At 46.5% G+C, this 18,839-nt stretch overlaps 1 protein-coding gene across 1 annotated transcript in view; it reads right to left on the bottom strand.

Annotated features, from left to right (window-relative positions):
* Positions 1-905: 905 nt before the first annotated feature.
* LOC307239668 (neurexin-2-like) overlaps positions 906-18,839 on the bottom strand; it is a gene marked incomplete at its 3' end in the record, with an annotated part of 81,096 nt that continues 63,162 nt past the window's right edge. The window contains exons 13-16 of the mRNA XM_080013176.1: positions 7,409-7,580; positions 3,545-3,873; positions 2,844-2,928; positions 906-1,714 (exon numbers count right to left, since the gene is read on the bottom strand). Of these exons, the coding sequence (XP_079869302.1) occupies positions 906-1,714; positions 2,844-2,928; positions 3,545-3,873; positions 7,409-7,580 (1,395 nt within the window). The remainder of the gene's footprint in view (positions 1,715-2,843; positions 2,929-3,544; positions 3,874-7,408; positions 7,581-18,839) is intronic.

Consider the following 18,839-nt stretch of genomic DNA (forward strand, 5'->3'; position numbering starts at 1 on the left):
TTCCACCCGTCGCGCCTGTAAAGCCTGCTCCCCTGCGCCTGCTGTCAAACAGATGCGCCCGCTGCAATCTCACACGGTCGACTTCGGTATGTACATACAAATAATGCATACAGAGAAATGATTTAACTAGAGTAAAAACGACTATCGTGGAGTTTATTCCTACCCGCAAATGGCATGGCACATTGACTGTGATACATCACACAAAACAAAAGAACAATTCTCGTTATGATCCGTCCAGATATAAGATCCATTGGGGTTACGAGTATGATTCATTATTTGTCGTCAGGAGATCATGCTCGAAAACCGCCACCGTGGACTATCAGGGAGGCAGCCTGACCGTAAATCTGTCGGGGGGCAATGACCGGACGGACATCCAAGTGGCTTCCGCTTCGAAAGTATCCGCCAAAGTCCGGGAAGCGCTCTCGGCTTTGTCTACCGTCTCGTTTACGTCGTCTCGGGGAAAGGGGGGGGCGCAGAACGGCAAACGTTTCGGGGCCGACCTACACAGAAGTTCCCAGCACGACTCTAAACCTCATCACCATATGTACAAAGCCACAACATGATGGCTACGCGTCCGGTCTTGGTCGTGACATGAGAAAGAAAACAAAAAAAACCCAAATCGAGTCCCAGTTGTGACACAGAGGGAGGGTGGATCGGAAAAGGTCGAGGAGGTGAGATGAGAAGTTTTGATAACTCACAAGACCGACACGTTGACCAAACCGGGAGTTTGTAACAAATGTAACTTCGATGACGTTGCCTCTCGGCCGGCTTTGGGGCCGTCAATTCTCAAAGCCGGCGGGTGACCTGCGGCGCGATAAGCGGGAGGATAATGAAAATGTCCTGTCATCCTCGAGTTTCTTCCCACCTTCCCTCCTTCGTTCTCACTGGTTTTTTCATTTTTTTTTTCAGACATAGTATTCTTTGTCCTTATTCTTTTTGCCCTTTGTGGCCGCCTTGGCCACGGTGGCCGTCGCCGTGCCGGACATTTTGTCTTTGACCACGGCTCCGTTGCCCTCCGCCGTGGAGTTGTTGACAAAGTTGTGGCCCTGGTCTGTCTGATAGGAGCCCTCGTCCCGGTTGCGGTACTTGTACATGGCATAAAGGAGGATTAGAATGCAGAGGGCAGCGGCGGCCACAATGCCCACCACCATCCCCGTGGTGCTACTGGACTCCCTGATCACCTCCACGGCCCCGGGTTGGCCCTTCTCATCGGGGGCGGTAGGGACGGCTGTGGGCACATGGGGAAAATTGGGGGGGTACGTTAGTCCTGGAGTGTTTCGGGAGGATGGAGGGGCAGGGGGCAGGAGCACCTGGTCACGGGTGTTCATTTTGCCTGCAGGAATGTGGAGCTGGTCGGGGTTGGTGGTGGGAGCATAAGGAGGTAGGGGGCGGGGTTTCTGGACTCCACCCTCGCCGGCGGCGGGGGGTGGAGGAAGGACGGTCCTGTCAGTGACCATCGGGGAGTTATTATTGTAAAAGTCCTCGTCATCAGATTCCGTCACTTCGCCGGAACCGAAGGCCGAGACCTCCATGGGGTCACCGCAGTCCTCCTGGTCCGGGGGGCAGGAAGGGTGCGGGGGGATTATCAGGGACTCTTTGGTGGTGTCGAGTGGGGACAGTAGGGTGGGAGGAGGGGGGATGACTGGGTAACGGGTGGCGATGGATGGGGGCTCAAGGGAATCCACTGTTATTATAGGCAACACTAATTCACCTCCTAGAAAGGAAACAGAACAGGTAGGGGAGTCTAATTAGAACAGCGTCGGAAAATTCCACCTGAGCAACTGTGGCCACAACAGTGGAGAGACAATCTGCTTAATGTGTAGAATATTCCTGAGAAATTAGCCTGGCGTCCACATCATGGTTCCATTATTCATGGTAATGTCAAACACCACGTAATGCTCATTATTGTGTTCAGCGGCTGATATAATCCACATTTTACCAAATTTCTTTGTATAGCAAAAAAACAATGAGGACATGCAGATAGGAGTACAGTGTGCAAAAAGAGATCATGTAGACGTTAACGTATGTTCTAAGTCATTCCAGAGGGTCGAGACAGACGTGACAAAAGCTTCCATGTTCCCTTACAGCGTATCTTTCCAATTGCAGCAATTTGTACCGTTTGACAATGTCCAATGAACATGGTAATATCTTTGCCGAAAAAGGCAAAATCTTACATCTTTTGACAGTGAGTGATGTCTCACTGTCCCTGCGTCCAAAATGGTGTACATTTTAAATACTACATGTTCGTACCAGCGCGCAGTGTACTTTAATATGGGAGAACGATAGGTTTTTCGGACATACTACGTCATCATATAGCTGCTCCACTTGCCTTCAGCATGTTGCAGGTCTTGCCTGCGCAATGCATTGTGGGATACGCCCTCCAGCATAGCATGCAGTGTTTCACCGGATGTAGCACTGTGCGTCATCGTGGCACTTTCTGCAATTTATGCTTTTTTCAAAATGCCATTTTGGATGCAGCTAGGAGGGGGGCGGGGTTATGCAAATGAGGTAGGTTTAAGCAAACGACATGTTAAAGAGGATTTGCTGTGATGCAGGTGTGTGGTCTGGGGACTTACATACCTTCTATAGCAAAGACATGCCGTTATGTAAGGAAATATATGGAAGATTGACGGTTATATTCAATTTGTGTGAAATTCCCTAATTGAATATGTCGACATGAAACTTTCCTCTTATGAAGAAAGACAGTTTGAGTTTAGAAGCAGCAGAGGCCAGTACAAATCAATCGCGTGTTATTCACCACAGCACTTTCTCTAGACCCCAAACGGCGATAACAAAAGACTTCTGTGGTAAACCTAATCACAGTTTTGTGATGGATGACTCACCTGTACCCGGCTCACACTCCTCCAAGTCCTCGTCGTCACTGGGACACTCGGCCGACGCGACCAAGATATCGTCAGAGTTCTGGGGCTGGAGGGAAACGTGGAAAATGTGCCAACATTCATTTGTCAGCATTTGGTCTTTACACCCCCGGAAGGTATTTACGTAAATTAGTGTAATTATGTCTTTATGAGTCCACCACTGGCAGCGAATGGCCAACCTCTCTTTGACTTTTTTACATTTCGTTAGAATGTCACTGTTGTTACGTCGGTTTAAATGCGATATAATTGGGCAGATTATGTAAAAAATTGTCAAAGAACTGCCAAGAACCAGCTTGAAGATTTGAAAATGTGCAGATTGTCACGGTCCGCAGACGAATGGCAGCAAAAACGACACGCGTTCCTTCCTTTCTTTTTCGGAAATGGAGGAAATTAATGAGTTATGACAGGGAAAAAACCATGCGTTCTATGCTGTCGCTGCGTTTTTTTCCCCGTCGCAACCTTTATTCTCATTGTCGATGACTAATTAAAACCAGAACGCACTTCAACCGAGCACGTGCAAGTCCTCGTTTAAGAAAGAGAAATGTTTTCGATAGCAATGGTAAATGGTTTAAACCCGTTTAAAAAAAAGCATCTTGGAACTCGGTGCATTTCCGCGCCCCTTTGCGCTCTTTCACCGGCCCCCGGACGCCCGCCCCAGCCCTGACCTTCGAGATGCTCTCCCTCAGACTGGGCGAGCGCTGCCGGCGGGTGGTGGTGGTGGCCATGGTGGTGGTGGTCTCCATGATGGTGGTGGACATGTCGGAGACGGCCAGCGGGGTGACGGAGGTGGCGTCGGCGGTGGAGACGGAGAGGGAGTCCCCCACCAGACGCAGGTTCCCCTCCGCCTGGACGCTGGCGTCGCTCTCGGCCGCCAGCTTCAGCACCTGGAGCCCGTTGTAGTAGAGCCCCGAGATCTGGCCCTGGAACGGCCGCCCCTTGTCGTTGCCGCCGATCTTTATGGCCGCCTGGCTGTTAAAGATGGTCAACTGTCTCCCTTCGCGGGGCCGCGCGGAGAGGGAAGCGGAAACGGAGTCATAGAAGGTTGTTAGACTGCACGCGCCGCATTCAGGGCGTCAACCACTCGGGGCCTTTTCTGGGGGTTATTATAGTCTACCGAAACATTTGACTTGGGTAAGATAGTTGATGGTTAGGAAAGGTAGTTTGTTTAGAGCTCATTTTACCTTAAATGTAAAATGTAATTGCGTTACATTAGTTTACAACTTTCACCCCATCTGCTTCTATACTATGCACTGCTCACATACATGTTACATCCATCAAGATCTTGTAACAGCTGCGTTTAGTTTCCTATTTAATCTTCTTTGACGTGGCAGCGATATCAATTTTTAACCTCATTTTACGAGCAGCGGGCAGCGTCCGCAGAGAGGAAGAGCGAGATACGTGCTTTCCAGCATATCTTCACGTTTATCATCATCATCATCATCATCATCATCATCTTCAATTTCGACTGTGACCCCAGAACAGATGGCACAACGGTGCGAGAGAAAAGCGTAAGCCTACATCTGCTACATCTACAGCATACGCTCACTGTCCGGGTGTTTGACTGCTTAACGTTCCGATCGCAGCCCATCGCTAGCAGTTTGAGGAGTGTCTTATCAGCGAATCATCGCCGTAATGGGAATGGTGACGCTGCGAGCCGTGTCTGAGGGGGTCGCTGGACCACAAGCTCCGACAGAACGAGACAGTGGGGTATCACACTACAAGATAAGGGTTAACTTCCAACAGATGTTACTTATCGCAAGGAGTCGTGTTGCCCAGGATTTAAAATGGATTGTTAAGGTTGCATATCCACACATAGAATTGAATTACACACAATGATTACAAGGGACAGGGGTCATTGTTAGAGGGTTAGTCAAGGGTTATGTATATATTTAAGGATTTAAGGATTATGATTATTATTATTATTATTTTTTTAATCTGTGAAAAAGGTGCAGCTTTTCCGTAAGACATAAGGATGACGGTGGGGAAAAACAGCAAATGCCGTAGACCCAACACACTTTTACCCGTAGTCAATCTTGAATTTCAACTTTTCCAAACTTTATTGAACAAAAAGCTTCTTTTCAGATCGTCTTCTTTTTTTTTGTTTTGTGACTACAATGATAGAAAGATGAAGGAAATCTCAGTCAGCCTGCCTCTTGTTAACATTATTTCATCCACGTCACCCTTATCCTTTGGCACTGCATCTCTCATAGGGACAGGTAAGCGGGTTTAACAGTTATTTACTTATTACTGATTGATTAATTATTCTTTTTTTACCTTTATCGAGTAGCCACTCGTCAACTACCCGACCGAGTCTGTATGGGATTCTTTGTCTAGCAATAGCCAGTCGTTCATAATCATTGTGCCCTTCAAAGAATTTGGAGAGAAGGTTAAAGGTTAAAGTCTGCAAGTTCAAAGTACAGAAGGTTAGACAACAGGTTATCATAGCTTACAGGTTTAACAAGTTGTCAATTTTAACCCAACTCTGAGTTAAAAGAAACTTGTGCCTGACTTCGGTTTATCTGGTTAGTGGTACCGTCGTTCACCTAGTTAGAGTATTATTTAGGCTATTTATATACAGCTACGCTAGTTAGTTACGTTAAACTATTTATCTGTATCTATTTTTAGCACAGTCAACACAATGGAAAGGATTTCGTCACCAACAAAAGGAGCAAATTCAGTTACATGTGCATTTAAGGCTCTAGAAAACACGCTACGTCAACAATCTGAGGACAGTAAGTGGCTTTACAATGAATCCGAAAACGCGTCCGAGAGTCGGATTCACCCCCTAGTGGCCGTCGGAGGAACCGTGTCTAGGTTTTGCATGAAGCCGGTTTCCCTGTCGGATCCGCCGTACCAACTGTATCTCTTCTCGCAGCTTTAGGTTTTTTTTCTGTTTTTCCAAAACTTGACTTTGCCATCTTCACTGAAAAGGGTGCTGAAGCTTTATATGGGGTTTGGAACAAGCTCCAAAAGGGTTATTTTATATATTTTTTCATCTTTTCAAAATTGTTCTTTTATGCTCAAAATTCATTCATAAAATATCAGTTATTAATGGTGAATATATATAGTATAATTATAAAGTGGATATGTGTGACTTGGGGTTTAAGGTGGATTCCAACAATGGCACTTAGCAGTTGCTTAGTAACGCTGGCTCCTGGTTGTAGTGTTGGGAGGAACATTTTCACAAGGATTGGAAAAAATGTAATGCATCCCGGAGCCTTGATGGGATCCGTAAATCTCACACCGCAGAGCATCACAGCTTTTCGTGCGTGGAATCCGACTCTCAATAGAAATCAATGGACGTGGTGGATTCAGTGTAAAGCCAGCATTATGGTAATGAAACTTCAGCCCTCATTTTGATATCTCAACACATGCACGGAAATCATAGTGAGGAGGGAAAAAAAAGTTACCATGTGGGCATTACAATGGTTTTGCAAAAAATTTCAACCTGTCAGAGCATGCACCATAAACAAAGATCTCATCTTTCTGAACAATGACATGAACACCCAAGAGTCCCTACCTAGAATGGGGGGGGGGAAACAACCACCTTAAGTAGTTGTCATGGATACGGCCAAAACGGTGTTATGAAATACAAACGTGAAGTGAGAAAAGAGAGGAAGGGGAGATTGTGTCAGTCGCTGTGGCCCCAGGTCTGTAACACGGCCGGTGCAGATGCTGCACCTAGAGCCAGGTGGCTTTCCATTCCCGCGGCGTCACATTTACATTTAATGTCGCCCGATGAGAGGTTGAAGCGAATGAGAGATTGGCTCGTTATGTCCAACGGGCTGCTGAGTGCAAGAGCTGTAGCGCTGTATTTCTGTGTTTCACACCCTTCAGGTTCAAATTTCACCCCTGCCCCTTTTTTTCCTCGGAGACAGAATTCCAGCACAGAATCCAATGACAAATCAATAATCCTCACATAAATGGCGGCGGAGAGGATTTGTCAGCTTTTGCAGCTATTGCAGCCTTCTCAGTCACGATCTCCGAAGATACCTTATGCGTAAAATAAATGTAAGCGATAAGCCGCTCTCTGCAAATTATAATCACACCCAAGACATTTCAATATGTGCAGAGGATAAAGAGTTTTTTCCTATTGTGAACTCTTAAAAACTCTTAAACTAAGGTAATCCCATTCAAATAAACAAATAAAAAAGCGGTGTGAGAATCACATTCTGAGATGAACTCAATCTCAAAAGTCGGCCTCAGTAAACACAGCGATCGGGGGGGGAAAAAACGCGGTAATTTCCTGTAGATTGTTGTTGAGATTGAGAAAACGCAGCTGTCATTAGGAGGGAAACCTTTGTGGACTCCTCTCACATTGGAAATTCGAGCGGAGGAAAATTGAGAAACGTGTTATGGGTTGTAGTTTTTGTCTTGGGACTTTTCACAGCCGCGGCTGAATTTGGTCGACTGGACCCCTGATCCCCTTAGTCTCCTTTTTTTTTGACTATTGAGTTTTCTTTGGTCATGTTTCCATTTCATTCCGTTTCAGTATTACCATCTCATCATATCCCCAAAAAATTCCCTACCTGGCGGGTAGCGCTCGATGACGGGCTGGTTGTCCACCTGGAGAGTGGCGTTGCCGCCGCTGCGTGTAAAGCGCACGACGTGGTACTTGCCGTCATTCACCACGACGGCGGGCTCGTCGATGGCGATGTCGTCCGTCCCCACGTTGAAGATGACGCCGATCTTTCCTTGATCCTGCCGATGGCGGATTAAAGTGCAACTTCACATTTTGTACCCGTCACAAACAAGGTACTGGAAAAAGGTGTGGAAAATATTTGATACGAACGAAGCCACAACGCATTCTCTCAGTTTACACATAGGAGGAATATATTTTAATATTACATTGTCTAAAACCCTTACCCTTACCATTTTTCCATTATGTACTCAAAGTATTAAAAGTCAAAGGTATTTGTCACATCCAGTGCCCCTAACCCTAAATCAGTTTGACAGATCCAGTCATGGGTTTTACCTTTTGGCTTGCTTTTGACATATATACAGTATAAATATACATCCCGATAAAATGGATATTGGCTTCAAAATGTGGTGCGGTAAATAAGTCGAAAGTCTCCAAAACCAAATAGACTTGAAAAATGTACTTAAGTACTCCGCCGCTGCATAGAAGGGAAGGCAAGAGAAGGTTGCTTTTTTTTTTTTTTTTTTCTTTTTCCTCTCGACTGCCATGGGGCCGTCGAGCTGGTGGATCCTTTGTGACACGAGCAGTATGTTGCGCTCCCTCTTTAGGGTTGAGCGGGGTTCTCCCTCCGCAGCGAGCTCAGGTTGCCTGACGTAGATCGGCGCTGACAGAATCCTGCTGTTTGTCTTTTGGCTGACCAAGTCCTCTCTCCCCTCCCGCCCGCCCGCCTCTCTCCTTCATCCTGTCAGCCGCCGCGCAAAGGTCAGAGCACCCTCCCCGCCGCCCGCCTCTGGGTGGCGCTTATATGGGGGCGGCGGGGGAGCGACGCCTCTGGGTCCGTCTCTGCTGGGCGACCTCCGGAAAATAAATAAATAAATAAATAAATTAAGGGATTTCGCCCCGAAAGAGTGGGCTTTTATAGTAATCGTACAAATGAGTCACGTAACCAATATTCTTTGTTATCGGACGAGGAAACCCGCCAAACCCCCAAAGAAACCTGCAAGAGGGATTATCCCTCATTACTGTGTCTGTTTGATGAATGGTCGGCCGAATTAGGCGTCTCGTTCAAACGAGGAACCTGCAGTGGACTGAGGTTCTTTGAGCTCTCGCGTTAGATGTAAAACAGAAGCGAATAAAACCCAAGGTCACAGCCGATCAAAGGTGATATGACTGGATCGTGAACCTTTGCCCAGGCGTGCACCATTTCCTGTATAAGGGCTGCGGCAACTGAAAGGCGAGCGTCCTTCATAGTCCAATCTCTCTGGTGAGACGTTTCACGCGCTCGCTAGCTCGCTCCCCTCCCCCTGTTTACGGCGGCGCGTCACGGACAGCATCGCCGTGCGCTTTGCCCGCGGACAGAAATAATGACCGCTGGACGGCGTGGAAGCTTTGATAAAGCATTGCTGTCATCTTTAATCCTCTGTAAAAATCCCACAACACTCACATTCAGGGCTGACGTGGTGGGGTAAGAGAGTGATGACACCCCCCCGGCGCTGTCAGAGACCCAGTTTGATGCGGGGTAATTCCAAGCCAAAGTTGCCGAAACCCACAGATGGACCAGATAGATCACTTCCCTTTGAGGTATAATACGCCAATTCATGCAAACAACCACTCAAGAGTAACCCTTTCACCATCAAACCCAGAGCAGACGTAGCCAGCCTGCTAAAGCCATTATTTGCACTATGGGCATCTTTAGAGTGCCATTAGAGCATGCAGTAGGCAGAAACCCCGAAAATGCCAATTTCAAATTTTGTTTTTATAACTATAACGGCAAATGTAAGAGACTGACTCAGTCCTATAACTGCAGACGTTCAACAATGCAGAGTTTGACTATTAAGAGGTGCAAACGTATTCTTCCCATGGGGTCCTAATGCCTCGAGTAAATGTCCTTGGGACAGACATTATCAGGCATCCTCAGAGCCAGATGAGCCGTGAGATCCATACGTCATCTTACCCACCCAAATGTCACGTGTTTGGCAAACTTATAGTCGCGTGGGAGGATTACGACCCAGGGCTGCCTTTTAAAGGATTTCCAAAGATGCACCCTTCTACTTCAGTTTCTGTGACAAAAAGTTTTGACATCGACATTTGAAATCGCAAGCCTTTCCGTTATTTTCCAAGACGCTACGTGAGACCTAGTGTATGTGTGAGGGTATGAAGCGAGCTTGCCAGATCTGGTCGGCAGAGGCCACACAGTCTCCCATCTCGCTGCGCCATTAGCCATTAGCTGTGGTGGAGGCTTTGCTCCACTCTCCATTAGAGCTGAGAGGGTCAGGTATGTGCATGCACCTGCATTTAGGCATCCCGCGGCTATTCCTACACTCTGCACTCCATCAGCTGTGCACTGGGTGAAAAGATGTATTACATATTTAGAACAAAATTCTCATAAAAGTTGTTTAGTATTGTAGTACATTTATGGATAGTACATTTATGGATAGGGCCCTTGGGAGTGACTGAGAGAGCGTCCGAGTCATGCACGGTGCTTTTTTTGTTTTCGTTCAATAAGGTAACGGATAGGAACAGGGCATAGGGATGGGCAGCAGAGTCGCCTACTGTAAGCGCCAGACCCCCACCCCCACACACACAGACACACACACACAGACACACACACACACACACACACACACACACACACACACTCTTCACAGCGAGCGAGTGGCCGTGTTGAAGACGTCATCAACACTCCCACTCGCTTGCTCACTTCTCTGGTGGGATTTTTGTGCACGGAGTGTAGCTGCATTGTGCTCTTTTCTACTTTCATATATATACGCACTGAAAACAAGTATAATATTCTCATTTTTTATTATGATGAATTTGGTAGTGAATGTTGAAAACCGAGACATTTTAGCGTTTTATAACAGATTGGGACTCGGAACACCGCTTGAAACAGTCCCAGACAAACCGGGGCGTCTGGTCACCGTAGTTATGGAGGCATCATTTTTAAGGTCTAACAAGAAGTAAAGAATCACAAAACTGGGTGTAGTCTAAAGGGATACTGTTTTACATTTTTGTGAAATGCTTTTTCTTTGTCTATTTTTACCTCTATTCCAAAAAGAAGGTCAATCAAGGCTGCAGAGTGGGGATCAACTACCCAGCCCCAGTAAAAAATTTGGGAAATACGTACACCTTCCAGCATCTCAAAAACTGCATTTAAGTGATACATCTGGAGTCTTTATGACAAGTAAATATAAAAAACATAAAACAAGATCCATTTGTGATTATGAGCTCTCTGCACCGCCTCTTAAACTCAACATGTTGGTGCTTCAGGGTTGCCAGTTCAGTCAGCTGAGTTTTGTTCTGATGTTGTGTGTTTTGGCTACTGCTGCTATTTCTGTTGCTGTTGTTGTTGTTTCTGTTGTGATACTACAGTGAGAGGATCATAAGAAGGGTGTGTTTTCGGAGAGAGATAGTCAAAAGGATCTCCCTCCCGAGGTCAGAATGAAAAACTTGACCCATAATTTAGGGACGCTAATTAAAGGACCGTGACTGGATTAAGATGAGATGGTGCACACAGTTGAAATTTCCGTTCCCAGTGAGGGCTACCACTTCCGGTTTCCGGTGACATCTTTGCTGTGCGTTACTTCGTTGAGATGAGATGGTACACACTGTTGACTCAATACAGATGAGGAGATCTCTGATTCCGGTGAGAGCTACCACTTCTGGTCCCGGTGACGTCTTCACGTGTGCGCTGTTGTTGCTACTGTTACTGCTGTTTTTGTTGCTGCTGTTGTCTGCTGCTGCTATTGTCGCGGCTGGTGTTGTTGGTGCAGCTAACCTTATACCTTAACTGGTGTTGCCGTTGCTGCTGCTAACCTTATACCTAAACTTAACCCCTCGCTTACCTAAACTAAACGTAACCTTATACCTCAACTTAACTATCTCTAACCTGAGTGACCTTTCCGGTTCCAGTGAGAGCTACTACTTCCAGTTCCGGTGATGTCTTTGCATGTGTGTTGCTGCTGTTGTTTTTAGTGTTTTTTTGCTGTTGTTGCTGCTGGTGTTGATGTTGCCATTGTTGTTGTTTCTGTGGACGTTGTTGCTGCTGTTGTTGTTTACTGTTGCTGTTGTTGGTTGGAGTCGTTTTAATTGTTGTTTTGTTGTTGCTTTTGTTGTTGCTGTTGTTTCAGGGGTATTCTTTTGTAATGACCGGCTGACAACTATGTTCTCTCTTTCTTTTTTGTATTTCTTTGTAAAGCACTTTGTGTTTCCCTCGTATGAAATGCGCTCTATAAATAAAGTGTGACTTGACTTGACGCTAATGCTCTGACGTGAGGACTAACAGTTTGTACCTGGCAACCCCCAACTCACATGGAGTGGCGCTTTACAGCTAACAATGGCGATAAGATAAATAATTAACAGCTCACCATCTAAGATCATATTTCTATGCCTCTCAGTGGCAGACCAAGAGTGAAGCCACGGGCATCAGTCGGTAGCGCAGCTTCCTTCCACACACCTGCCCTGAATCGGCTGAATCAGGCCAGGAATGTTCTTTATGTTTGTCTGCTGCAGCAGAGGAGCCGCACAGAATGCACTGCTCGTGTCCACATTTATTCTGACCATTATCCCATTCGACCAGTACCACCGCATTCCACCGGGAGCCAGCGACGGGGCTGAGCCCAGGACCAGCAAGGGAAGCAGCGAGGCCCTGACCAGTACTAACGCTCAGGACGCCCCTGATTTTGCACAGATTTGCCACACTTTAATGAGGGAAGCTGGGGGACAGCGGGGAGTTCACAGTCATCAGGGAGATGCAAGTGTTGCCTGGGGGGAATCCCAAGTAAGATCTTCCCCAGACCCATTGGCCTTCCCCATGGACGACTTTCCACTGGAGAAGTCGAGGGATGATACCCTGCACGTGGCTTTTGAGCGGGTAACTCAAATCGATGCTGCGTTGGTTCCCCAAGATGCAGCGCTCACTCACCTGAACATTTGGGCGATTAGGGATAAGTTGTATAGAGTTAGCTGTGACACTGAGTTAGGGGAAGAAATTGCCCAGTTTGGCCGCTGGGAAGGCGGTTCACCTTAACCCGATGGCTGGTCAACTCGGACAGGATAAAACACTGCAGCGGTTAATGGCCCACTTCGTTTGGCCAGACATTTGGGCAGATATATGCAAGAGGTGCTGCGCCTGTTCTGAATGCCAAACAGTCAACCAGCCACTGTTGAGGCCCCTCCCCCTAGGGCAGATCCCGTTCGAAAGGCTCAGTGGACCTAATTGGGTCCTTAGACGACAGTGCTTTGCTCCAGGCTCAGGACCGGCAGAGGTGCTTATTTGACAAGGGGGCGATGCAGATCTATCACCTGAACCTCTTAAATGAATAGATGGAGCGGACACAGCGGTGTTTGAGTGGGATGAGTTGGAGCCGGGGGTTCCAAAGACGGGCCGATCTCACCACGGCCCTACTTTGTGACCATCTCTCTCCAGGCCAGAGCACAGTTGTGGCCGGGCTTCAGCGTCGCTTCTCAGATTTTTTCTATTCCCTGCCAGGCCGCACGTCCCTCATCCACCACCACGTGGAGACGTCCCTGGGGGTAAAAGTACGCTTTCGGCCGTATCGCCTGCCCGAGCATAAATGCAAAATCAGGCTGGCGGAATTGCAGGTGATGCTGGACATGGGGGTGATAGAGGAGTCTACTAGTGACTGGTCTAGCCCCAACATGGTGATGGGTAAGTCCGATGGGTCGGTCCGGTTCTGTGTAGACTACCAAAAGGTGTCAAAGTACAACGCCTACCTGATGCCCCGGACTGTCAAACTTCTCCACCGGTAAAGTACCGCTCACTTTTTCACAACACTGGATTTAACCAAAGGCTACTAGCAGATTCCCAGAAATTGGCTTTCTCTAATCAGCAGGATCTCAACCAATTTTGTGTGCCTCCGTTGCCATCTTTCAGTGATTCATGGACCGGCTCCTGCATCTGCACGTGGCATACCCATCTGCCTACTTAGATGAAGTAATCATTCACAGTGACACCTGGGGGGAAAGCCTGCTCTGACCTCAGCTAGATAAAACCCAACCTCAGCTAGATAAATCCGCCGCGGTTGTGAATACACGAGACCCAAGACCGAGAAGGAGGTGAAGCAGTTCTCGGGGCTGGCTGACCATTAAGGGAGGTTTGTCGCCAACTTTTCGGAGCTGACCAGCCCCTTGTCTGATTTAACTTACAAGGGAACTCCAGATCCAGTCCAGTGGATGGAGAAGTGCCAACAGGCATTTGTGAAGGTGAAATCAGCTCTCTGTGGTGAACCAGCGCTGTTTACCCCTAACTTTGCTTCCCCTTTCTGTCTGCAGACTGATGCGTCGGACAGAGGGCTGGGGGCAGTCCTGTCCCAGGAGGTGGAGGGCATGAACTAGCAAGTGCTGTACCTCAGCCGCAAGCTGTCCGAGTGGGAGACGAGATACAGCACCGTCGAGAAGGAGTGTTTGGCAATCAAGTGGGTCGTCGGCTCCCTCCGCTATTATCTCCTGGGGCATGCTTTCATCCTCAGGTCGGACCATGCCCCACTACAACGGCTCCACCACATGAAAGACACCAATACACGATTCACCCGATGGTACTTGGCTTTCAGCCATTTAACTTTACGGTGGTACATAGGCCGGGGGCACAGACGGTGGTGGCTGACTTTCTCTCCTGCTTCAGAGGGTTGTGGGGGACAGTTGGGGACAGCTCCCTGGCCTAAGTCAGGCAGTGGGGGCATGTACGCCCAAGCAGCGCTGATTGGTCTGACCCCGGGGTCAGAAGTTTTCTAAATGTTTGTCTATCTTGCAGTGCGGGATCGCGTATGGCACTGGGCAGCTGTCCACGAGCCTGCCGCAGAGGAGCTGCACAGAGTGCGCTGCCCGGTGTCCGCATTTGTTCTGTCCGCATCAATATTATTTATCCTTTTGGCCAGCAAGCCCCTCAGTTTTGATTAAAGCGAGCCAACCCGCCTCTCCTGATAATAAACGCGCGTCCAAGCTTCGCTGAACCCAACTGCCTCAAACTGGGGATTGACTGACCGGTCACACTGACCTATATAGTACATATGCAAACCAATTTAAAAAGGATAAAACATTTTCTTTTCCACTCTGCTTTTGTAGACAGCTGCCTCGGGTCTAATTTGGCCAGCTGTCTGACAAGTGACCAGGCCAAGCCAAGAGCAAAGTACCAATGAATTTGTGATTTTATGACAATGTAAAAAAAAAAAAGGTGAAATTCTGTAGAACTTCATAACTTAAGGTGGGTGGCATTTGCGAGAACAAAAAAAAGTATGAATTATAGCACAGCAGAGAAGAAAGGAGATAACGATGCCATTAAAAACATCCCACGCTTCCTGAAATTATACTCAACAGTAATGACAAGGTGTGATCTTTCAAAACAGATGTAGGTTGGGCCACATCTGTCAGCCCTGTTGAAAATGTCACATTTTGTGGATTTTTCAAGGGCCACACTTATGGTGTCATACAAACAGGGCCGGCCCGTGCATTTATAAAGCCCTAAGAGGGAGGGGTTTAAGTTGCCATGTGTGAAGTGGCACGGGAAGCACAGGCACAGGGCTCCCCCAACATTGAATTCGGAAATGGAGGAGGATAAATACAAATAAAAATAAAAACACCGTTTTTATTTGTTTTCTTTGGAGAAACAGTGAATAGGGACGTGCAGCAGAGATCTAGTACGCTTATATGGGGCCGGCCCTGCAACGCATGAAGTCTCACTGATCGTGTGGCCCTAAACAACCGCATAGAGCTTTTATGCCAGCGGCCGGCCCTGCATACAAATGATGACAATTATGACATTTGCAAAATAGATGCATGAAAAAGAGATCAATATGGGCGAGGGGGAGGGAGATTTCTGTGGGGGAGGAGGATTCGATTTTCCCTAACCAATCACTAGAGACCAACGAATCTGCCTGAATCTAATGTCATTTTCAGTCGACACTGATGCGTAACCATGCTGACATACTGGTTTTGCCGGGGTTTTAAGAGTGATAAGGAGAATGTTTTTTCTGACCGATAGCCTCATTAATATATATCAATATAAAATATTTATATATATATAAAATATGAGGGCACTGTCCCCCAGAAAAAGAAAAATATTTTTTTTATTTATTTTTTATAATTATATTGTTTTTTTATATATATTTTTATAATTAAAAATAAGGGGAAACACAAATATATTTTCCTTCCCTGTTCCTCCGTGCAACTGTGCCCCCCGGTTGAATATCCGCATTGAACAGCCAAATTCGACTGACAAAATTCGGGTACAGCCCAAGAAACAAGTAATAATAATCTGACACACACAAAATAAATCCCCAATATGTTCAATGGACTGTCCCTCCCAGTGATGAGCGGAGCAACTGAGAAGATTAGTTTCTCCGGGAGCCCTTGAACACAGGATGGAAGGCTGTCAATGATGATAACTAAACAATGATTATTGTATTTATATTTCATATCACTCCTGTAACTTTTATTAAATTACCCTTTAAAAAAAAAGTATTTTTTTAAACTGTTTAACTGATAGTATTAATCGGTCAAAACTGTTATTGTCGGTTAACCGTTAAACAGTTAATTATTATTATCCCTAGTCATGGTTCACACTGTAGGACAATACCAGGCTTTGACCACCAGATGCTGCTTGCTCACTTGGGGACCATTTTAGTAAAGCCGGGAAAATCCATTCACTGCGCTGTCATGGAGCATCGCCACAGTTCTACCATCGTATATTTAGTAACACAGCCTGGATGTTGAGCCACGCTAGTGTCCAAACCCCCAAAAAACAAGGTATAAACCCTCAGATGCCAGGTTTAAACCCTCAGAAACAAGGTTAAAAACCTCAGATGCCAGGTTTAAACCCTCAGAAACAAGGTTAAAAACCTCAGATGCCAGGTTTAAACCCTCAGAAACAAGGTTTAAACCCTCAGATGCCAGGTTGAAACCATCTAATGTCTATTTTAAAACATCAAATGCCTGGTTTAAACCATCGAATGCCTATTTTTAAAACATCGAATGCCTGGTTTAGACCCTCAGATGTCTGGTTTAAACCCTCAAATGCAAGATTTCAACTCTTAGATGCCAGGTTAAAACCATCAGACACCAGATTTAAACCCTCATTTGCCAGGTTTAAACCCTCAGATGCCTGGATTAAACCATCAAATGCCTGACTTATACGATCAGAAGTCTGGTTCAAACCCTCAGATGCAAGATTTCAACTCTTAGATGCCAGGTTTCAACCACCAACCACCAGACACCACTTTAAAACCTTAAGACACATGCACACGCACACGCACACACACATACCTTATTCATGAGGCAAATTAACCTGTCTAATGTTGATGAAGCAGAAAAGTCAACCAGGAAAAAATAAATAAAATACCCAGAAAATGTATTTGTGTTCCTTGCCTTTACTCTCCTCCACCTCCCAACAAACAGCAACCGGGTGGCGCAGCCGCTGTCTGCGGAGGCGGAGGATGAAACAGAACTTTCCAAATGACTGAGCGAGCAGGTATCAGTTTATCATTTCAGCGTCGCAGTTTTGAAGTGGAAAAAAAAAAACAACAAAAAACCTGAGCAAAGCCTTGGGGCAAGATTCTCCGAGACAAGCCTGGCTAATTATCCGGTCTGCAAGCGATATGCCAATTAACTACCCGGGATGAGGGGATAAGTGGCTGTGTTCTAGTGTGCTGGGTTAAATAACCTTTTGCCCGTTTAAAAAAAAAAAATTAAATCTCAACTGCCACGGTTACATTACCGGAAAAGACTACGCCTATAAGGATGGAAAAATAATTACGGTACGGGGGGGGGGGGGGGGGGGCGGGTTCCGCAGACAGACGTTGCTTCAGCGAAGACGAATTGGTTCTAGACTAGGAAGCCCCGGACCAGGTTCACGAAGGATTAGTTAGCTCCTTCTGTCTGGTCTGGCTGCTGGTCTCGGGGTCCAGATCGACCCGGTCCCCCTGGTGGCCCCCCGTCCATTAATCCAAAGGTTTCATTTAAGCCTTCGCTCGGACCTCGAATTATAATATTGAACAATTGAACGCTTGACACGGTTGAATCGGGGAGAGTTTTCATCACCTGTTATAAGAGCACACGCGAATAAGACGAAGGAAAGACAACATGCAGTCTCGAATTAAAAGGCGCGGAGACCGCGGCGCATACTAACGAAAACCGTGGCTTGGAAATTCATGTTTTCCCCGCCGACCGGAGACCGTTTCAATAATTTTTTGTTTTTTTTGTATTCCATTGCCAGAGAAAGAAATTAGAAACCACTGGATTGATCCGCCCTGGCAAGCCACTCCGCCTAGCGTGCGGACGAGGACGAGGCTGTTTTTTTCCCCCCAGGATTCCAAACGCGTCGAGTTGCGCTGCCTGCGCTTTGGAAAACAGGTGGGACTGTAATTATTACACCAGTCACGGCAGTTTTGACAGATATCCCTTCTGGTTTTCATCATCGCACATCTATCCCCGCGGCTAAAAAGGATGATTTCCCCCGAGAAAGGGGACACATTTGTGGCGGGTGGATGCAGCTGCCGAGGAAGTCGCTCGGTTCCACCCCGACGTTTGCGCTTTTTTCGGAGAGGATTACCGCCGGAGCGGAACTCCAAATCTACTCTCCGCTCCTAATCTATCTTTTATGTTGTTCGAGAACAGAGGCGGGAGGGTGCTTGTTTATTTCCCCCCCCCTTTCAAACGCCGAGAAACTGGAACAAATTGCCCTGATGAACAATCACAATCAATAATCACAGCGGCGGCGGTGCCACCGCGGGTGGCTGGGCGTGTTTCGGGCGTTTTCTCACCGGAGGGGACGGGCTTCACGCTTCTATACCTTAGATCAAGATTAATCGGGTTATTCAGTCCTTCAGGGGAATCGTCTACAATTTTCATAAAGACATAAATGTGCGGCGCATTAGGCCTCGCCCCCCTCCGTTTAAAAAAAAAAAAAAATAGAAATCTCCGTCCAAACAGGCCAGTGGGGGGGGGGGCATAATATCTCCCAAAACTCGATATCACACACCCCAGAAGAACATCAGGAGCACGAGTATTGAGCTTATCCTTTTTTTTACATTTATTGTTTATGCCACATTTTTACCATCCATTGTTAATTTTTTGGTTTATTCTTAAAACATTTTTTTTTATCGTTAATCTTCAATGTTTACTGCATAATTCCATTTTTTCCATCTTCTAGTTAATTCGATTAGATCTTGCGGTATATTTTTTTCTTGTTGATAATTTTGGTTTATTATATTGTTTTTCTGTTAGATTTTAAGTTCCATTCATAGTTTATTGTTAATCATTAGGTTATTATAATAATATTTGAGGTTACGTCTTTATTGCATTCTGCCATA

Source organism: Zeus faber (assembly GCF_960531495.2).
Source record: "Zeus faber genome assembly, chromosome: 14".
Taxonomy (NCBI): Eukaryota; Metazoa; Chordata; class Actinopteri; order Zeiformes; family Zeidae; genus Zeus; species Zeus faber.